The sequence below is a fragment of the Zalophus californianus genome, chromosome 1 (assembly GCF_009762305.2).
Source record: "Zalophus californianus isolate mZalCal1 chromosome 1, mZalCal1.pri.v2, whole genome shotgun sequence".
In the NCBI taxonomy this organism is placed as follows: domain Eukaryota; kingdom Metazoa; phylum Chordata; class Mammalia; order Carnivora; family Otariidae; genus Zalophus; species Zalophus californianus.
In genome coordinates, this window is record NC_045595.1 from 206,523,036 (window position 1) to 206,542,817 (window position 19,782).

General features: G+C 41.3%; 1 protein-coding gene across 4 annotated transcripts in view; it reads right to left on the minus strand.

The window, feature by feature from the left end:
* SETD4 (SET domain containing 4) overlaps positions 1–17,035 on the minus strand; it is a 32,902-nt gene extending 15,867 nt beyond the window's left edge. Inside the window, exons 1-5 of one of the 4 annotated variants that reach the window (XR_003518062.1) lie at positions 16,594–17,035; positions 15,052–15,221; positions 8,497–8,592; positions 4,396–4,433; positions 2,196–2,284 (exon numbers count right to left, since the gene is read on the minus strand). Coding sequence is in view for 3 of the 4 variants with exons in the window: in XM_027583971.2 (XP_027439772.1) it covers positions 2,196–2,284; positions 4,396–4,433; positions 8,497–8,592; positions 15,052–15,124 (296 nt within the window). In the remaining variant the exon portion in view is untranslated. The remainder of the gene's footprint in view (positions 1–2,195; positions 2,285–4,395; positions 4,434–8,496; positions 8,593–15,051; positions 15,222–16,593) is intronic. The other 3 variants (XM_027583971.2, XM_027583972.2, XM_027583970.2) reach the window with 3 other exon arrangements.
* Positions 17,036–19,782: the final 2,747 nt, after the last annotated feature.

The window sequence follows — 19,782 nt, forward strand, 5'->3', positions numbered from 1 at the left end:
ACAGCAACTGTCTGTCTCATGTCACGAACAGCAAAACGGCCCAGAGGAGGATAGTCAGAGAAGCTCTCAACACACATAGGCTTGCCAGGAACCATATCAACAATGGCAGCATCACCAGATTTCAAGAACTTGAGACCATCTTCCAGCTTTTTTCCAGATCGGCGATCTATCTTCTCCTTCAGCTCAGCAAATTTGCAAGCAATGTGAGCTGTGTGACAATCCAGCACAGGTGCATATCCAGCACTGATTTGGCCTGGATGGTTCAGGATAATCACCTGAGCCATGAAGCCAGCTGCTTCCACTGGTGGGTCATTTTTGCTGTCACCAGCCACATTGCCACGACGAACATCTTTGACAGATATGTGCTTCACATTAAAGTCCACACTGTCCCCAGGAAGAGCCTCACTCAAAGCTTCATGGTGCATTTCAACAGACTTTACTTCAGTTGTAACATTGACTGGAGCAAAGGTGACCACCATCCCAGGTTTAAGAACACCAGTCTCAACTCGGCCCACAGGGACAGTACCAATACCACCAATTTTGTAGACGTCCTGGAGAGGCAGATGCAAGGGCTTGTCAGTTGGACGAGTTGGTGGCAGGATGCAATCCAGAGCTTCAGGCAGTGTGGTGTCACCAGCATTCCCATCTTTACGGGTGACTTTCCATCCCTTGAACCAAGGCATGTTAGCACTTGGCTCCAGCATGTTGTCACCGTTCCAACCAGAAATTGGCACAAATGCTACTGTGTCGGGGTTGTAGCCAATTTTCTTAATGTAGGTGCTGACTTCCTTAACGATTTCCTCGTATCTCTTCTGGCTATAGGGTGGCTCAGTGGAATCCATCTTGTTAACACCAACAATCAGTTGTTTTACACCCAGTGTGTAAGCCAGAAGGGCATGCTCACGCGTCTGCCCATTCTTGGAGATACCGGCTTCAAATTCACCAACACCAGCAGCAACAATCAGGACAGCACAGTCAGCCTGAGATGTGCCTGTAATGTTTTTGATAAAGTCTCTGTGTCCTGGGGCATCAGTGATGGTCACGTAATACTTGCTGGTCTCGAATTTCCACAAGGAGATATCAATGGTGATACCACGTTCACGTTCAGCTTTCAGTTTATCCAAGACCCAGGCATACTTGAAGGAGCCCTTTCCCATCTCAGCAGCCTCCTTCTCAAATTTTTCGATAGTTCTTTTGTCGATCCCACCACATTTGTAGACCAGATGACCAGTAGTGGTAGACTTGCCCGAATCTACGTGTCCAATGACGACGATGTTGATGTGAGTCTTTTCCTTTCCCATTTTGGTTTAGGTTGAGCGGTGGTTTTCACGACACCTGTGTTCTGGCGGCAAACCCGTTGCGAAAAAGCTACACTGCAGTATTTTTATGATCAATAAAAAGATCTAATGTTGCATGAATATATTTAGAAAAGTTTTCATTAATCCCTCAAAGTCCAGATTCCTATATTGCCAAATAACCTGCTCAAAATTTCAGAATGATATAGAAAATGTTAATACGAAGAACATCCCTGCTTCTACTAAGGCCAATAAAAAGATACATTTGCCCTCATAAAAACATGCCAAGGAGGTTAAAGTCCAGAACTTAGACTCTGAGTTAAGAAACAATACAACCTTACAACCCTCATAATTTAGAAACCCCTTCTGCTAAGGATCCCACTCACTCTGTCCTCAGAAAGTCCCCCAGAACAAAGGACCACTATAACAAAAGCCAGAAAACAGTTCTCTCCTATTTTGGCCTTCTCTCTTCTATGCTAAACAAAACTACGCTTTCATAATGTCAAGAACTCTTCGTAGTTGAAGAATTCAAGCAAATATAATAAGGGTGAAAATAAGAGTAACATCTGTGGAGACCTACTATGATGGAGAACAGGCTAGGAGGAGTCAAGGCACTCAGAATGATTGACATCTATTCTCCCACTTTATCTTCATTTTCTAGTAAGTGATAGATCAGGATTCAAACCCACATCCCAGGCAGCCTATTAAAACCCTTAAAAATGCAACTTAAAATGAATTAAGAACAAACTCAAGCACAGAGTAAACCTTCTGAATCATTTCAAATATGTATAAGGTATACAAAGGGGCTGGTCCTAACAAACTATGCCTTAGAGGACATTATCTGCCAATGCTGTAGACTTTACAAGACAAGCACCTGCACCCGACGAGCAGTTCACTTACTTAGCAATGTACGCCCCTAAGTAGCTTCTAATCACTGTGTCCGTGGTGAGCAGGCAACTCTCAGGCAACGAAATAATCATCTGTCCCTCCTTACCAGAAAGAAAGTAAAGTTTAGAACACCCATGCTTTGAGAAGGACCTGCGTACCCGAGTCTACAATCGTCCACTAAGAACCCAGGATACCCCAAACATAGACGCCAAAGAGCCCACCAACAGTGTGGCTCCCAAGTCCCTGAGTTGGCAGCTGCAGGCAAGTCTGCTCCAACAGCAGGTACTACAACGCCAACATGAATTAAAGGCTAATTATGTGACTAACATCCACTAGCAGTCAACCCTTCACCAGAAAAGAATGTGGAAACACTCTTGACAAATCATATCACTCCTTCACTTTCTTATACCAGGAAATAGTGCTATGGGAAGCAGGCAGAAACCACTCAAAACAACTCTTATCTGGTGAAATCCATGTGTCCAGCGACTATTCCCAGCAAAGGCCTACCCTCCATATAACCTGTGCCAACTAGACTAAGAAAAGGCAGCCCAGCCAGCACAAGGGTCTCATTTTACAAAAGTATAGTTTTCAGTTCCTCCCACTGAGATAGAAACATAGAAGAAAAATTAAGATGTCAAGTCACAGACACCAGAAACAAATAAAGCATTAAGAAGCCTGATGTTAATTAAGATCCTGGCTTTCATTATAACTGGCATCTAAGTTGGTTAAAAAATCTCAGCCAAAAATTTTCTGGGTTCAATTTCTGGTTTCCTCATCTGTAAATCATGATTAAGTTAGACAATCACTACAGTCCCTTCCTGCTCCAACATCCCACAATTTTCTGATTTTAAAAAAGCCACTTAATAAAATGTTCTGTATCCTGACTAGAGTAAATCTCTTCATCTTCAACACTTACCAAACTGGACGCTTAAAATCTGTGCATTTCACTATGCGTAAAATATGTCCCAGTTTTCAAAGTTTAACCAAAGGTCATATTTGAAAGCAGATGTGAAGCAATTATCATTTCATAATCTAAACAAAGACTACCTACATTTACTGCCATACACATGAGAAGTATATTTCCCCTCCCAAAATAGTCAGAACACAATTATATGTTCCCTCAAAAAATAAAAATATTGTACGATGTCACTGTACTTAATATTTTTGAACTGTACACTTAAAAATGGCTGAGATGATAAATTTTGTCATATATATTTTACAATTAAAAAGTTTTAAATAAAAAAATAAAAGTGGCATAAGAGAATTACAACATTAAAAAGTACCATTCTTTAGGCTAAATGTGTATTTACGTAGCTGGATTTTAAAATTAAGGAAGTAAAAATAAATTAAGGAATTAATTTCTAGCTTCACAGAAAATTGTGCATTAGATATCCTCTAAATAGCATAGAAAGAACTAAAATGGACCTTGGAGATCATCTATGTCATTTACCTCCTCGTTTTCCAGGTGAGAAAACAAACCAAGGGGGGTTCCCACCACCAGGTGAAGGCAATCCTGAGACAGGCTCCGAGGCTCTGCCTGCTGCTTACTCAGGCTTGTACTTAGCATACCCAGCACATGCTCTCAGATGAGAACCGCTCCCTCCCCTGGCACACTTAAAATATGGTCTGCTTTATACAATTTGCTGTGGCAGAGATGGCTAGCTGCCAACCCAACAGGCCTTCTCTCCTCCTGCCGTTAATGCAATCCTATGGAGAGGTCACTATGCCAGGGAAAGGACATGTCTCACCTCCCTCACAGCCAGCTGCGGCTGGGTACCCGGTCACTGGTAGATGTGACAGGCCTGGAATTTTCTTAAAATAAAAGAGACCTGCCCTTCCTCACCCCCTCGTTCCATCTTGCTGCTCAAGCTCCAGGAGCTATTCCCTGGACCTGAGGGTGTGGGGCTTCCTCTAGGATGTGGACAGAATGCTGGGAGGAGTCTGGGCCTCGAACGGCCATGGGATCACCACACCAGCCCAGGTCTGCCCATCTAGGCTTGTTTACTTGAGAGCAAAATAAACTTCTGCTGTTACTTTGGGTTTGTCTCCTCTATGCAGCAAACTTAAAGCTAACTGACACAATTATATTCAAACCTATCATTAGGTAAAAAATGGCTGTGTATCTGAAATATTTTTAATTCACTTGATTTGAACCACAAAAAACAAAGCAGCAAAATCTACATTACGTTTCAAGGATAAGAGAAATTCTCACCCGCAGGGATGTTTTACTCATCAGCCCTCTTCCTGTACCTAAGACACAAAGAAGAAAAAAAGGATAAATCCTACAATATCCAAAAAAAGAAAAAAACAAAAAAAACCTATGGTATCTTCAAGATCTTAAGGATATCATTTTGAATAAAAGATGCAACTGAACTGAGGTGCCTGCGTAGCTCAGTCAGTTAAGCATCCGACTCTTGGTTTCAGCTCAGGTCATGATTTCATGAGTCGTGGGACTGAGTCCCACGTCAGGCTCTGTGCTCAGCGGGGAGTCTGCTTAAAGATCCTCTCCCTCTACACTCCCCCCACCCCTGGCCTGCTGGGGCTCGCTCTCTCTCAAATAAATCTTTTTTTTTTTTAAAGATTTTATTTATTCGACAGAGAGAGACACAGTGAGAGAGGGAACACAAGCAGGGGGAGAGGGAGAAGCAGGCTCCCCACAGAGCAGGGAGCACAATGCGGGGCTTGATCCCAGGACCCTGGGAATATGACCTAAGCCGAAGGCAGATGCTTAACGACTGAGCCACCCAGGCGCCCCCGAATAAATCTTTTTAAAAAAATGCAATTGAACCTCAAAATTACACAAAGCTGAAGCCAGGTATCTCTCTCATTCTTTGACTCTCAGGGGAAAGAGAGGATCAAGAAGCTGTTCTAGAAAATGTCCTGACCTCCTTTTGGGTTTATAACCCTTGAAGGGCAAAGAGTCAAGACCTAAAGATCATCGACTTTATACAAATCTGCTACTGGGTGTCTTACAGGACCCTTCAAGCTGGACCTGCTCCCCTGGGGCCTGGCAGCTGTGCTGGGGGCCGACTCCCAATGCCCACCCAACCTGAGAGGCTGGACCCTCAAGCCACTTTTACCCACTACCAGAGCCAGCTTTCCCAGTGATGATCTTGAGACCTCTGATTGGCTGACCAATAAACCCACTCAGCTCCCACAAAGCCTAAAGACTATACCCTCCCCTCCCTGGCCAGGAAAGCCATTAGACTCTCCTTGACTGGGTGGGCTCAACAGGGGAGATCCAGGACTAGCCCTTGCCCGTGAGCCAAGGCCTCTGCCAGAGCAGTCACAGCAAGTAACTTCACGAGCTGCACTGTCAACATCTCTACCGCCCAGAAATTTACCCTTCTAAGCCCAAGGCTCCTTCCCTGTAACAGTCAGCAGCTTTTCCAGCAGGCCTAGGTATCCTGTGACCTATAATTATTATATGGGCTACAGAATATTCATCTTTTTAAATTCATAGTTCTTGATCTTCCTCTTTTTCTCTCAACTAGGAGGGAATATAATTCAGCAAAGGTCAAGCCCTGCAGGATTACGGGCAGTTCCTAGTTCATGGAGGGAACTCCTGCCTTGATCCTGGATCAGGTGTCTGGCAAGTCTGATTTGATGAGTCCTAACTCATCTACCCACCCAGAAGCATACTGTCTGTTCGGACACATGGTTTTGGTTTCAAAAACTTACTTAATTTCTTCCATAGCAGAGTTCCCATAGCAGAGTTAATCATCCCTGTGGGCCAGAACCCTTCCTGGAACCAACTACTAATGGAAGGATTTTTTTTTTCCTATGGGGTCATCCTTTAAAAGACTCATGTGCTAATTAAGTGGAAATTTCTCTTCAAATACATATATGAGCAGAACGTGGCATATGGAATAAATCTGGAAGACACTTTACCTGTATTTCTACAACATAATGTTCAGTATCAGAACACAACATCACAGTAACCTGCATTTACTAAGGCAAAGCAGGAAGTGGCCATTAGGATCTTATAAAAGGAAAGCTTATTACAGACTTTCCTGCACCTGAAAATTTCTGCTATCATAAATCCACCTGGGGGGCACCTGGGTGGCTCAGTAGTTAGGTGTCTGCCTTCCGTTCGGGTCATGATCTCAGGGTCCTGGGATCAAGCCCTGCATCGGGCTAGCTCCTCAGCGGGGAGCCTGCTTCTCCCTCTCCCACTCCCCCTGCTTGTGCTCTCTCTCTGACAAATAAATAAAATCTTTAAAAAAAAAAAAGTTCCCTCCTATCAGAATAAGAGCTAAAGGTATATAAAGCATTTAGGGAAGATATGTTGAAATCCCAACCCACAAAGTAATGGCATTAGGAGGTGAGGATGTTTGGTAAGTGATTAGGTCATAAGGATAGAGCCCTCATCAATGGGATTCAGTGCCTACTGCAGCACTAAGAGACCAGAAATCTTGTCCAGCTCCCAACCCTCTGTGAGGACCCAACTATAAGATGGCAATTTGCAAACCTGGAATCAGTCCTCACCAGACCCTGAATCTGCCCACACCATGAACCTGGCCTTCCCAGCCCCGACCTGTGAGGAAGAAATTGGTCAAGTCACCCAGTCTATGGTAATTTGTTATAGCTGCCAAAACTGACTAAGACAGAAGGTTCCTTCCCCCCACAACTGTAAGCAGTGAGCTATGATCACTACCAAACCATTTTGCTTTAACTTCTCTGTGACCATGAATCTGGAGGCCCAGAAAGAGCTGTTCCATTAAAAATGGCTAACTCTTCACTGCTCCACATTATAGACAGATTATTTCTTTTCAGGCATTCCACTTAAACATATCCCAATCCCTGCTTGATAATTTTAATCCTATCCTTAAGGCAAAGTGACACCTGCAGCATAGATCAGCCAAAGGCACAAGTCCACTCCTGACACTATTTTCTCTAGACCATCTTGTGAAGAACTCCATCCAGTAAAATCTAGGAGTGTGGCTTTTCCTGTTTCTGTGCTTCTTGACACACATAAACAGAAAGTTAAACATTCTGTTAGAGGGTGACAAAAATAGTTTACCATCTTAAATAGGAGGAGCCTTAACAGGTAATGGCTCAAAGCAAGGATTTTAGCCCAATGTCATCATGATGCATAGGGAACAACTTTACACACATCACCTCATTCAACCAGGGCCACATGTGGTAAATCATTTACCTTGATTTTGTATAAGGAAGTTAATTTGCTCAAAGTTAAATTACCTAATGGGTATTTAATCATTTCAGTGTCCAAAAGGAGCACTCAGAAGCATACGATTTAATTTTCTGTAAAAGATCTGCGCCTGCCCTGTGATGTAGAACTTCAAGGCCCTGATTGCACAACTGTCTCTATACTACAGCAGACCTGGAATCCTTTTGAAGAGCATCTTGGTCCTCCCCATGGTGACCTCAAGCCCACTTCTGGACAGACCTGGGTGGTGCTGAATGCATGCACACACCCAGAGTAAGCTGCCAACTTCAGTGAGAGAATGTTCTAGAAGAAAATGCTAACCCAAACTGCATGACAAGCTCAATTCCAGAAAATTTTGTTAATCTACCTCTGCTCAGGTGACTGTTGAAGCTAGGGCCACACAGAGAGCTCCTCTTCTAACACCTGGGGAGCATAGCCACAAACCGGCTGAGGGAGCAGTATCTGCTGAGGCCTCCCTAAGGACACCTCTCCGCCCGCCACACCACCAGAGAATAAGCACCTCCTTCCCTTAGAAAACTCCTGACCCACCTGAGCTATGGGATAATCCCATCAGCCTGCATGGTTTGAAATATCCCTTGAAATCCCTAGGAGTATGATGATAAGGACACCGGTCGCATTACATAAATGCCTTCCCTATGAAGACCCAGTGAAGACATTCCCCTCGGGTCTGAGTTCCAGGAATACCTGCGCTTCTGCTGAGTAAACAACTTAGTTTTGTTTACAGAATACAAAGGTTCAGGTAACTGACCATCTAAATCGGCTGGCTGTTTAAATGATAAGTCAAATTTGTGGCTGATCTCTGACAGGTATACAACAAGATTTTAGAATCATGGTTTCCATGTATTATCCTTATCCCTGCCTTCGCCTTATTTTTCTATTCTCACTTCCCTTTTTTAATTTTTAATAGTATTTTACCATTTTGGAATTTCTCTCCAAAAGCTGCTTCAATTTATTTTGAGAACAAAGCATAAATACTGTAGCTACAAAGTAGGAAGTCTGACACACAATGTGCTCCCAGAGAATACAGCCCACCTTCAAGAACTACCCCTGCTTTCCCATCATCTGGGCCCACATGTCTCATGGGAGCCAAGTCCTGAGAGCTGACTTGATGCCAGAGCTTACCTGGAAAACAAGCAGGTATTAAGTTTGTATCTTCAAACTTCCTGTCTTTCAGCCACTTCTTAAGCTCTATAAATTCAGGCTTATAGCTCTCACTCACTAATCAAGAGAAGAAAGAAAAAATGGTGATTAAAATCACTATATAATCAGAGCACCATTTATAAAAAATAACTGTCTCAAGGGCACATAGGTGGCTCAGTTAGGCATCTCTTAATTTCAGCTCAGGTCATGATCTCAGGGTCGTGAGATCGAGCCCCACATCAGGCTCCACGCTGGGCATGAAGTCTGCTTAAGATTCTCTCTCTCCCTCTCTCTCTCTGCCCCTCCCCCGAACCCACTCACGCTATCTCAAAAAAAATAAATAATGAATAAATAAAAAGTAACTGTCTCAAACAGGTGGTCATATCATAAGAGAATAAATAATACCTAAATAATGTAAACTAAAGAGAAAAACCATATGATCTCAAAGATGCAGGAAAAGCATTTGATAAAATCTAATATTCATTCCTGATAAATAATGAGAACAAGCAAGGATAGAAGAGAATTTCCTCAACCTGATAATGACTATCTAACAAAAAAACCTACAGCTGACATAATGATGAAAAACTGAGTGCTTTCCCAAGATCAGGAACAAGACAAGGAACAAGACACTTCCAGCCAACATTGTACTAGTGGTTCTAGCCAATATAAATGAAAGAAAAATAAATAAAAGGCATCAATTATGGGTTGAATTGTGTACCCCCAAAATTCTATATTGAAGTCCTAACCCCCAGTAACTAAGAATATGACCTTATTCAGAGATAGGGACTCTATAGAAGTAATCAAGTTAAAATGTAGTCATTAGGGTGGCCCCTATTCCAATACCATAATGACTAGTGTCATTATAAAAAGGAAAAATTTGGACATAGGCATGTGTAGAGGGAAGATGATAGAAGAAACACAGGGGGAAGATAGCCATCTACTAAGCCAAAGAGAGAGATCTGGGACAGATGCTTCCCTCACAGCCCTGGGAAGAAACCAATCCTGCTGACACCTTGATTTTGGACTTCAAGCCTCCAGAACTGTGAAGAAGGGAAATTTACAGCTGTAAAGGCTTATATGAAAAAAGAAGGCCCAATAAAAAAAACAGGCAAAGAAAAAATAAATAAAATTAAAAAAATAAAAAACAGGCAAAGGACTTGAAGAGACATTTCTCCAATGACGGTATAAAAATGGTTGATAATTGTATTTTAGAAAGTTCAACATTATTAATCACTAGAGAAATACAATTCAAAAACTACAGTGTGTATCACCCCAGGATGATATCAGGATGTCTACTATCAAAAACAAAACAAAACAAAACAAAATAAAAAGTGCTGGCAAAGATGTGGAAAAAGTGGAACTCTTTGAGCAGTGTTGATGGGACTGTAAAATGGTATAGCTGCTGTGGAAAACAGCATGGTGATTCCTCAAAAAATTAAAAATAGAATTGACCCAGCAATTCCAATTCTGGATATATATCCAGAATAGAAAGCAGGATCTTGAAGAGATACTTGCCCATGTTCATAGCAGCATTACTCAAAAATGGCCAAGAGGTAGGAAAAAAACTAAATATCAACCGATAGATGGATAAAGAAACTGTGGCATATATACAATGGAATATTATTCAGTCTTAAATAGGAAGGAAATTCTGACACATGCTACAACACAGATGAATCTTGAAGGCATCATGCTAAGTGAAATAAGCCACTCACAAAAAGACAAATACTGTATCATTCCATGTATAAATCTAGAACAGTCAAATTCACTGAAACAGAAGATAGAATGGTACCAGCTAGGAGCTAGGGAAAAGAGGGGAATGAGGAGTTACTATTTAATGGATATAGAATCCCAGTTCTGCAAGATGAAAAGGGTTCTGGAGATTCGTTGGACATCAATGTGAATGTACTTAACACTACTGGACTACACTTAAAAATGGTTACAATGGTAAATTTTATGTTATGTGTGTTTTACCACAATTAAAACAAAAAAATTTTTAAAAGATCTCAAGTCAATAACCTGAATAAATGGAGAAATATACCTTCTTTATGGGTTGGCAGATTCTCCCCAAAGGGATCTATAGATTCAATATGATCCAAATCAAAATTCAAGCAGGATTTTTTGCAAAAAAAAAATGACAAAATGATTCTAAAATCCATATGGAAATACAAAGGACCTACAATAGTCAAAACCACCTTGAAATACTGATTTCAAAACTTATTATAAAGCTACAGTAACCAAGATTATATAACACTGTCATCAAGACTAACAAAGAAATCAATGAAACAGAATAGAAAGTCCAAAAACAGACCCAGACATATATGAATAGTTGATTTTTTACAAAGGTGCAAAAGCAATTCAATGGAAAAAGGATAGTTTTTTCAATAAATGTTGCTGGAACAATTGGACCTACCTAAACAAACAAACAAAAAAAAAGAATGTAGTCCTATCTTGTACAATATATAAAGTTAATTCAAAATTATTCACAGACTTAAATATAAAATCTAAAACTATAAAACTGCTAGAAGAAAACATAGTAGAAAATCTTCGCAACCTTGGGTTATGCAAATTTCTTAGGTACAACACCAAAAGGAAGATCCTTAAAACAACAAATTGATAAACAAGATTTTACCAAAATTTTAAAGTTCTGTTCTTCAAAAGAAAGACACTATTAAGGGCATGAAAAGAAAAGCCACAGAATGATTAAATATTTGCAAAACACCTATCTGATAAAAGACTTGTATCCACAATATCTAAAGAACTCTCAGTAGTCAAGAAAAATAGTCAAGAAAAATAAAAAAGACATTTTTCCAAGGAAAGCACACAGATGGCCAATAGACACATGAAAAGATGCTCAACATCACTCATCACCAGGGAAATGCAAATCAAAACCACAATGAGATGTCACCTCGCACCTGTCAGAATCAAAAACAAGAAACAACAAGTGTTGGTGAGGACATGGAGAAAAAGAAATCCTTGTGCACTGTTGGTGGGAATGCAAACCAGTGCAGCCACTGTGGAACATGGGTATGAAGTTTCTTAAAAAAATTAAAAATAGAACTAGCCTATGATCCAGTAATTCTACTACTGGGTGTTTACCCAAAGAATACAAAAATACTAATTCCAAAAGGTATGTACACCCCTATGTTTACTGCAGCGTTATTTAGAATAACAAAGATATGAATGCTACTCAAGTGTTCATCAAGAGGTGATGGATTTTTACTCAGCCAAAAAAAGAATGAAATCTTGCCATTTACAACAACATGGATGGATCCAGAAGGTATAATGTTAAGTGAAATAAGTCCGTCAGAGAACGATAAATACCCTATGATTTCACTCATATATGTAATTTAAGAAACAAATGAAGAAAAAAGAGATAAATTAAAAAACAAACTCTCAAATTCAGAGAACAAACAATGGTTGCCAGAGGTGAAGTGGGTGGGGGGATGGGTGAAAGATGTGAAGGTGACGAAGAATACATTTATATGTACTGATGAGCTCTGATGAGCACTGAGTAATGTATACTATATTGTACACCTGAAACTAATATAACACTGTATGTTAATTATACTGGAATTTTAAAAATTGAATGTCATAAATAAATAAAAATTAGCACTTTCAGCTCAAAAAATAATAAAAGAATAAAGGTGCAAAAAAATATATAGAAGGGAATTTATACTAAAATAGTGCAGTAAAAAACCAGTGTGTAGTAATCAACAGCCACCACAAGTACAAACAAGAGCCAGCAAGAAGATGTAATGGAAAGTAATGTCGGGACACCTGGGTGGCTCAGTCGGTTAAGCGTCTGCTTTCAGCTCAGGTCATGATCTCAGGGTCCTGGGATCGAGTCCTGCATCTGGCTCCTTGCTCAGTGGGGAGTCTGCTTCTCCCTCTGTCTGCCACTCCCCCTGCTTGTGCTCCCTCTCTGACAAATAAATACATAAAATCTTTAAAAAAATAAAATCTTAAAAAAAAATTTAAAAAGTAATGCCTCACTATAACCACAATACAAAATTTTAAAAAGAAGAAAAAGAAAAAGAAAACCAGCTAATAAAAAACATGGGCAAAAGATCTACACAGTCAACCAAAGAATGCTTCTATAAATGGAAAATAAGCACACCAGTCATTAGGAAAATACAAATCAAAACCACAATAAGATAGTATTTAGGATTGCTATAATCAAAAAGACAAGACAATAAGAAGTATTGGCAAAAATGTGGAGCAAATGGAATTCTCATAAACTGCTGAAAGAAATGTGAAATTATAGAACCACTCTAAACAGTTTGGCAGTTTCTTTAAAAGCTAAACCTATACCCACCATATGATCCACTCTTTCTACTCCTAGGTGGTTACCCAAGAAAAAAGAAATCACGTGTCCATGCAAAGACTTGTACACAAATGTTCATAACAGCTTTATTTCTAACAGTCAAAACAAAAATGAAAACAACCCAAATGTCCATCAACAGGATAAACAAATCACGGAATATATTCAGCAATTAAAAAATAATGAACTATTGATACACACAATTATCTCAAAATAACTATGCTAAGTAAAAAAAGCCAAATACTATATGTTATTATAATATCATATACTATGTGATCATATAAAACTATAAAATGCAAATAAATCAACAGGGACGCAAAGGAGATCAGTGGTGGCCTGGATGGGGGGGGAGGTACAGTTAAAGAGGGGCAAAAGGAAAGGATTACAAGGGCAAACAAGGAAACTTCTTGAGATGGGTGGATATGTTCATTATCTTGATTGTGGTGATAGTTTCGTATATGAATACATATGTCAAAATCTCACTTTAATATTGACATTCATTGTATGTCAATTATACCTCAATAAAACTTTTTTAAAAACATGATTTAAAAAAAACCAAGATCCAGGATATAAGCCTTCCAAAATATACCACCATAAACCAGAGAATAGATTTTACAGTAACAGCATTTAATCAATGAGCGTTTAATGAGCAACTCCTATACACACAGCACTATGTTAACCACAGTGGGGAATGTTCAACATGTTCTTCAACTTCAAAAGTTGACAAGTTAGTTGGGAAATAAGACTTCCATAAGAAACTAAAAAACCATAGCTCCTTAAGAATAACACCCAATAAGCATCATAACAAAGGGTGATGTTAGTGAAAACTGAAAATGACATTACCAAAAATATAAGATCTCAGCTCAGTCTTAAAGGTTGGAGAAAAACTGAATAAGCAGGGAGAAGGAAAACAGGTGTTCTAGACTGAAGGAATTATGAGGAATGGCAGAGGTAGACATGTGTGGGGTGTGCCCAGGGAGCAGCATGGAGAGAACATACTTCTGGTACAGGAGTGGCAGGATGGAGCCCACAGATATCATGCCAAAGGGAATCAAAATCCATGAAAAAGGCAACATATGAGTAGTTCCTTAGGAAAGTTAGACTCGGCAACAAATGAAATAACAAGCAGGGAAGAAAAACAAGGTATAGGTAAACCAGCGAAGAGTCGCCGAAATCATCTTCCAAGAGTAAACAGAGGGGGAAGCTAACCTAAGAAAAACTAGACGACATTTAGTAGGATATTGGCCACAGAGAGCAAAGAAGGAAATAGTAAAAAGACTGCTCCAGATGGTGCGGACAGGCTTGGGGTCAACTAGGAGTTTTAATAATTTTTCTGACAGGCTTGGGGTCAACTCGGAGGTGTTTTATTAATTTTTATCAAAAATAACAACTGCATTTACATAGTACTTTCCAGTTGGCCAAGCACTTCCACATACAATGTCTTGTTCAGACTCTGTTACACTGAACGTGAAACGATGAATCTATATCCAAACACTGATATTCTACAGGAAGCTGGAGGTCAGGAGGAGGGTCAGGACTAGAAACAAACCTGGGAGTCATCCCTAGAGAAGACACAGTTGAAGCAATGGGAAATATATTCACAGTCCCACAAGGGTTTAAAAGAACATAATGACACTATTAAAAAGAGTATTCTTTAAGAAAGAGGTGTTAGGAAACCTAATGTACCTGGAGTTAGATGAGATTACAAATGAGATACAGGTTGAAATAAATGCATCTGGATAATTAATTAGAAGGTCTATCATCTTCCAAAACATGCATTACTTTCTTAACAATTTTCCTAAACCAGACAACTTGAAATGGAATATGTTCTTTCAAAATTATGTTCAAATGGCATTGTTAAATAGTGGAAGATAAGCAAAATTAGTTTCTCTTTTATCTCTTTTCTCTTTTATCTACTACCAAATAAGTTATTCAACATGCATCCTAATAGAAATGAGTCTTGAATGGCAGAATTAATTTTCCCTGGATGGGAAAAAATTTGATGTAAGAGCTTACAGTAAGTACTGATCAGTATTATTAATAAAGCACACTCATACTCCTTGAGCACCTTGACAGAAAGTTAAAAAAAAAAAAAAGGAAATATTCTCTCTGGACACTGCCCATCCGCCTTTGAGAAAACCTATGTGTATCTGTTAACACCACTCAACAAAGGATTCCTTCTTTTCATCCCTGGCAACGAAAGATGAAAACTGTACCTCCTCTTGATACAGAACTTCTGAAGAGTTTCCGTCTTCTGATCCGGCTTGTTCTTCCTCTTCCCTTCTTCATCCTAAAATTGCAGTTTGTGTTCAGTTGCCCAATCTAGAACAAAAAGCATTTTCTTTGCCTTTCTTTCCAATTGTATGATAATCACTGTTCTTCAAACCTACAAGGATTTAAATACACAAACATTATTTGGTAAACCATTTCTCTAAAGTGTTTTTGTACATAAAACATTTATACTGTGAGCTAAATCATGACTCCTTGTGCAGTAAGGCAATGCTCATTATACCGGTCCTTCTAAAATAGTTTTATTTTGAGGTCCTACTAAATGCTGATTAATCATCGAAATCCTCATAACTGATTGCACAACTGTGTGCTTTGGTGACTTACATATCTCAATTCTAATCAACATTTACTAAGCACCAACCTAACATACTTTGAAAAAACGGTAGCCATGAAGCTCTCATCAGCTAGGAAGTCTTAGAGAAAAAAAAGATCCTCTTTTAATATGAAGGAAATAATGATTTGTTCTTAGAACCAGGATACTGAAATCAATATAAGTAAATGGGGGGTTGCAACAGATTAGTGAGGAAATGAGAGCCAAGAAAGCAGGCAAAAAAATGACCATAAAATCCAAAATTACTATTGTAGTTTCTACATGCTACTTCTTTGGAAGCATAAAAAATGAAGTCCATTAAACACACCAGAGTGATACAATGGAGTATTATGCAGCCATTAATAGGAAGAAGGTATGTGCTAAGGTGTCCGAATGTTCAAGATATATTAAATGAAAAATAAAGTTGCAGAACATTTAATGATCCCTTTTGGATTTGCTTCTGACACATTCTGTATGTCAATAAAACAAGAGAATTTAAGGAAGACTATTCAAAAACGTGCCTGAGGAGGGGGCTTTTACTATTACTTTTGTATCCTCCTATTCTGTGATTTATATATGTATGAGCACATAAATGACATGAGTATTACTTATGTGCATATATGTACATGTTAACCATACAACTGGTTTTAAAATCTACTACTAATAAATACCGACAGAAACGAGTAACAACAAGTCCAGGCACTATTAACATCCCACTGCAGCAGTGGAAGGCTCCCTGATCCACACAAAGCCTGCGAGCCGGGTCCCAGAGCCAACCGCAGTTCGTCCCCTCCGGGGCCCAGAGCGCCGCCAGCACCCGGACGCCCGGTGACAGCACGGCTAACCCCCCCGGCCTCGGACTCGCACTTGAGGCTGAGCCTGGGGCCCTGGAGGGACCAACTCGGCCGCAGGCTCCTGCGCATCCCCCAGCGCGCCTCAGCCACGGCTTCTGGGGCGACATCCGCTGAAGGATCTCCAGACGACGGGGGAAGGGGGTTACTGCGGCGCGCAGCGTAACGCCAGGCCTGGTGGGCGTCTGCGAGCTGTTTTTTCACACCAGAAAGTGAAAACATACGGAAAGCTCCAGCACTACCCGCGCCGGGACCCAGGCACCCCGCGTTCCCCAGCTTCCGTCACCCTGCAAGTCCTTCCGGCTCACCTCGGCGCGGCGGCGGGCCCAGCGCGCGAGGAAACCCAGAAAGAAGAGCACCCCAGATGAACGCGAGTTAAGGAGCGGGCCTAAGCAGCAGTGGGAGAGGCCGAGCGCAGGCACGCCCGCCTCGAGTCCTCACCAACCCAAGTCCTCAGTCGCCGGGCAGAGGGCTCCGTGTGCTGTGGCCGCCGCCTCCCGGCGTGCGCCTGCGCCTGCGCCTGCGCCTAGTTTCCCGGAGGCGGCGCGGCCGCCCCACCCAGCCGGGGTCAGGGGTAAATAAACCCCGCGGCACTCGGGCGGGGAAGCTGCGCTCCGTAGCGTCCGCCTTTGCAGTCTTTGACTCCCTAGAAGAGGGGAGGGACCTCCTAGGGCGCAGAGCCGGCACAGTCCGGGCCCTAAGGCTGCCAGCTCCCCTCCTCCTCCCTCGGTCCTTCGACCCTCGCCACGCCCCGGGGCCCGCATCTGGCCCTACCTGGCAACCTTTCCCTCCGCCCCGCCCCGCCCCTCCCCACCCCTCCCCACCCCTCCCCACCCCTCCCCACCCCTCCCCGCCCCTCCCCGCCCCTCCCCGCCCCGCCCCTCCCCACCCCTCCCCACCCCTCCCCACCCCTCCCCACCCTTCCCTACCCGTCCCTTGGTTGGCCAGGGCCTGGCCTCGCCCCACCTCACATGCTTGAGCCTAGCTTCCGAAGTCCTGGCGTTATAGAATTCCAAATCCTTCCTGGATATGGAGCTCAGTTTCTGCCCACCCACGCCCCATTAGGCTTAGTGACTTGCTTCCCAAGAGTACAGTATGGAGAGGGAAGAAAATTAACTCCAGTGCAGAAACCTGGCAAATACCGCCTTGGTCAGGTGATGAGGATTAATAGTGATAAATCATGTTAGTAGCGTGCTCCCCAGATGTAAGAAGGGTACTTCACCTCTATTGTATTCCTCCCCAAAACCCATAACCCCAATTCTTATAGAGAAGAATATAAGACAAACCCAAAAACAGCCGATCGTGTAATCTGTCAAAGTTCATGAAAAACAAGCAAACTCAAAATCTCTCATAAACCAAAAAAAGAAAAAAAAACTAAGGAGACATGACAGTTACATGAAATGTGATATTCTGGAGGGCGTCCTGGAATAGAAGAAAGCTATTAGGGGGAAAGCTAGTAAAATCCATATAAAGCACGGAGCTTAGTGAATACTACTATTCCATGTTGCTGTTTTACTTGTGACAAATAATAGTAAGATGTTAATAATAGGGAATTCTCTACCATATTTGCAACTTTTTAGTAAATATATTCTAAAATTAAGTTTATTGAAAAGTAAAGGGGGTATAGGGGCCCGCTGGGTGGCTCAGTCAGTTAAGCATCTGACTCTTAATTTCAGCTCAGGTCATGACATCAGGGTCATGAGACTGAGCCCCACATTGGGCTCTGCACTGGGCATGGAGCCTGCTTAAGATTCTCTCTCTCCCTCTCCCTCTGCCCACCCCCACCACTCTAGCACACTCTCTCTCTAAAAAAATAAGGAAAGAAAGAAAAGGGGGGACTGGAAATAGTTCGTTCCAGATTTGGACCTATGATTCAAGGCTGTCATCAAGGATCAAGGCTCTGTCTAATTTTCCACAATGCCATTCTTAGGGAGTTAGCTATTCACCTGTTAGTTTGTTCTTCGTAGTGTCAAGACAGAGTTGCTGCACCTCCAAGCATCACATTCTCACACAAATGAATTCAAGACAGGAAGAAAGGGATCTGAAGAGAGAAGTATTTTCCTTTATGAGGGAGGAAAATAATGCATACTCCCATTTTCTAGATGGGAATTGGCAGAGTCTCTTCTTGAGCAAACTCTAGCCAGGCTCTTCTGAGCCTTCCTCTGAACTAGACCTCAGTCTTGGCCTATAAAATCTACATACTCAATACACTGATTTCATCCCCCTTCCCACACATACACATTAAAATTATATTTTTTAAAAAGCGAACACTAACATAGTTTCTGATAGCTCAAAGCTGCAACCCTAAGATGACCCTCGCCCTCTGTAACACACTCAAGGCTGCCAAAAAGAATTTACTATTTGTTTTAGCCAACAACTGATAATAAGCCCTTCACCACCTTTTGTTAGAGCATTTACTAAAAAGGGTTTATAATTTGTGAGTCCTTCCTCTGTCCAATTGAGGTATATATCTACCTCCTACAACTCAGTAGTGTCTTTCTCAAGGATTTGAAAGCCATTCCTTTGAAATATAATCATCAGAAAAGATAGGGCCTCTGTCTCCCAGTCTCTGTGTAGCCCACACAGCTGGCCTAATGACATTTACACTGACCCACTCTTTATAATTTCTCATTTCCCCGACTCTACTCAAGCCCCTCCATTCCCCCTCCCTACTCCCTCATTCTCCCTTTAAAACTATCAGCCACCTCTGTACAAATCCAAGTTTGAGTTCAGTTCATGCTGGACCCACTTCCCTATTTCAGTAGTATATTGCTGATTAAAATCTCTCCTTAACACATTAAACAGTGTCCAGTGTTGTTTATCTTTGGCAAAATTAAGTAAATTGCTTGGAGTTGCCTATCTACTAAGCATCTCAGCCACAATTTGATTCTGGGAATCAAAATCCATGCTCCACCCTTTTAAGAAGGCTTATTGAACATCCTAAACAAGCAAAATGTGTAAGAAGAAAACCAGTGCCAAGTGGAGCTCTATGAGTGTAAATAATCATGGGCAAGAAAAGACCCTGAGAGCTTAATAACTTGTCATTTAACAGTGCTGTTTTCCCTACATCTTTTATGTTAATAGACACCATAGAACTGGGTCCTCTCAGGCAAATAAAATAACTGCTTTGAACCAGTGCATAGTAAAGATGTGAGTTTATTCCACAAGGTAAAAGATGTGATAAACATTCTTTCTCCATCTAGCAGCCAGGATGATCTCAGAGTTGACTCACAGCTAAGCAATATCTTCCAAGCTAGCTAGTACTAGCAGAGATCTGGGGCCTCCATCTTTACTCTTTTGTTTCATTTCTCAAGTTGTTCAGAGGTCAGACAAGGTGCTCTGTATGGAAAGTCGTAGGGGCTTCACAAACACACAGCCAGGGTCAAGATCCAAATTTGACAGGAGAAAAAAAATTAAAAATCATGCAAATAGAGCTTAATTCACTGGCTTTAAATTAGCATGCTTTTCAAAAAAGTTTCAAAACATTTCCCATACTC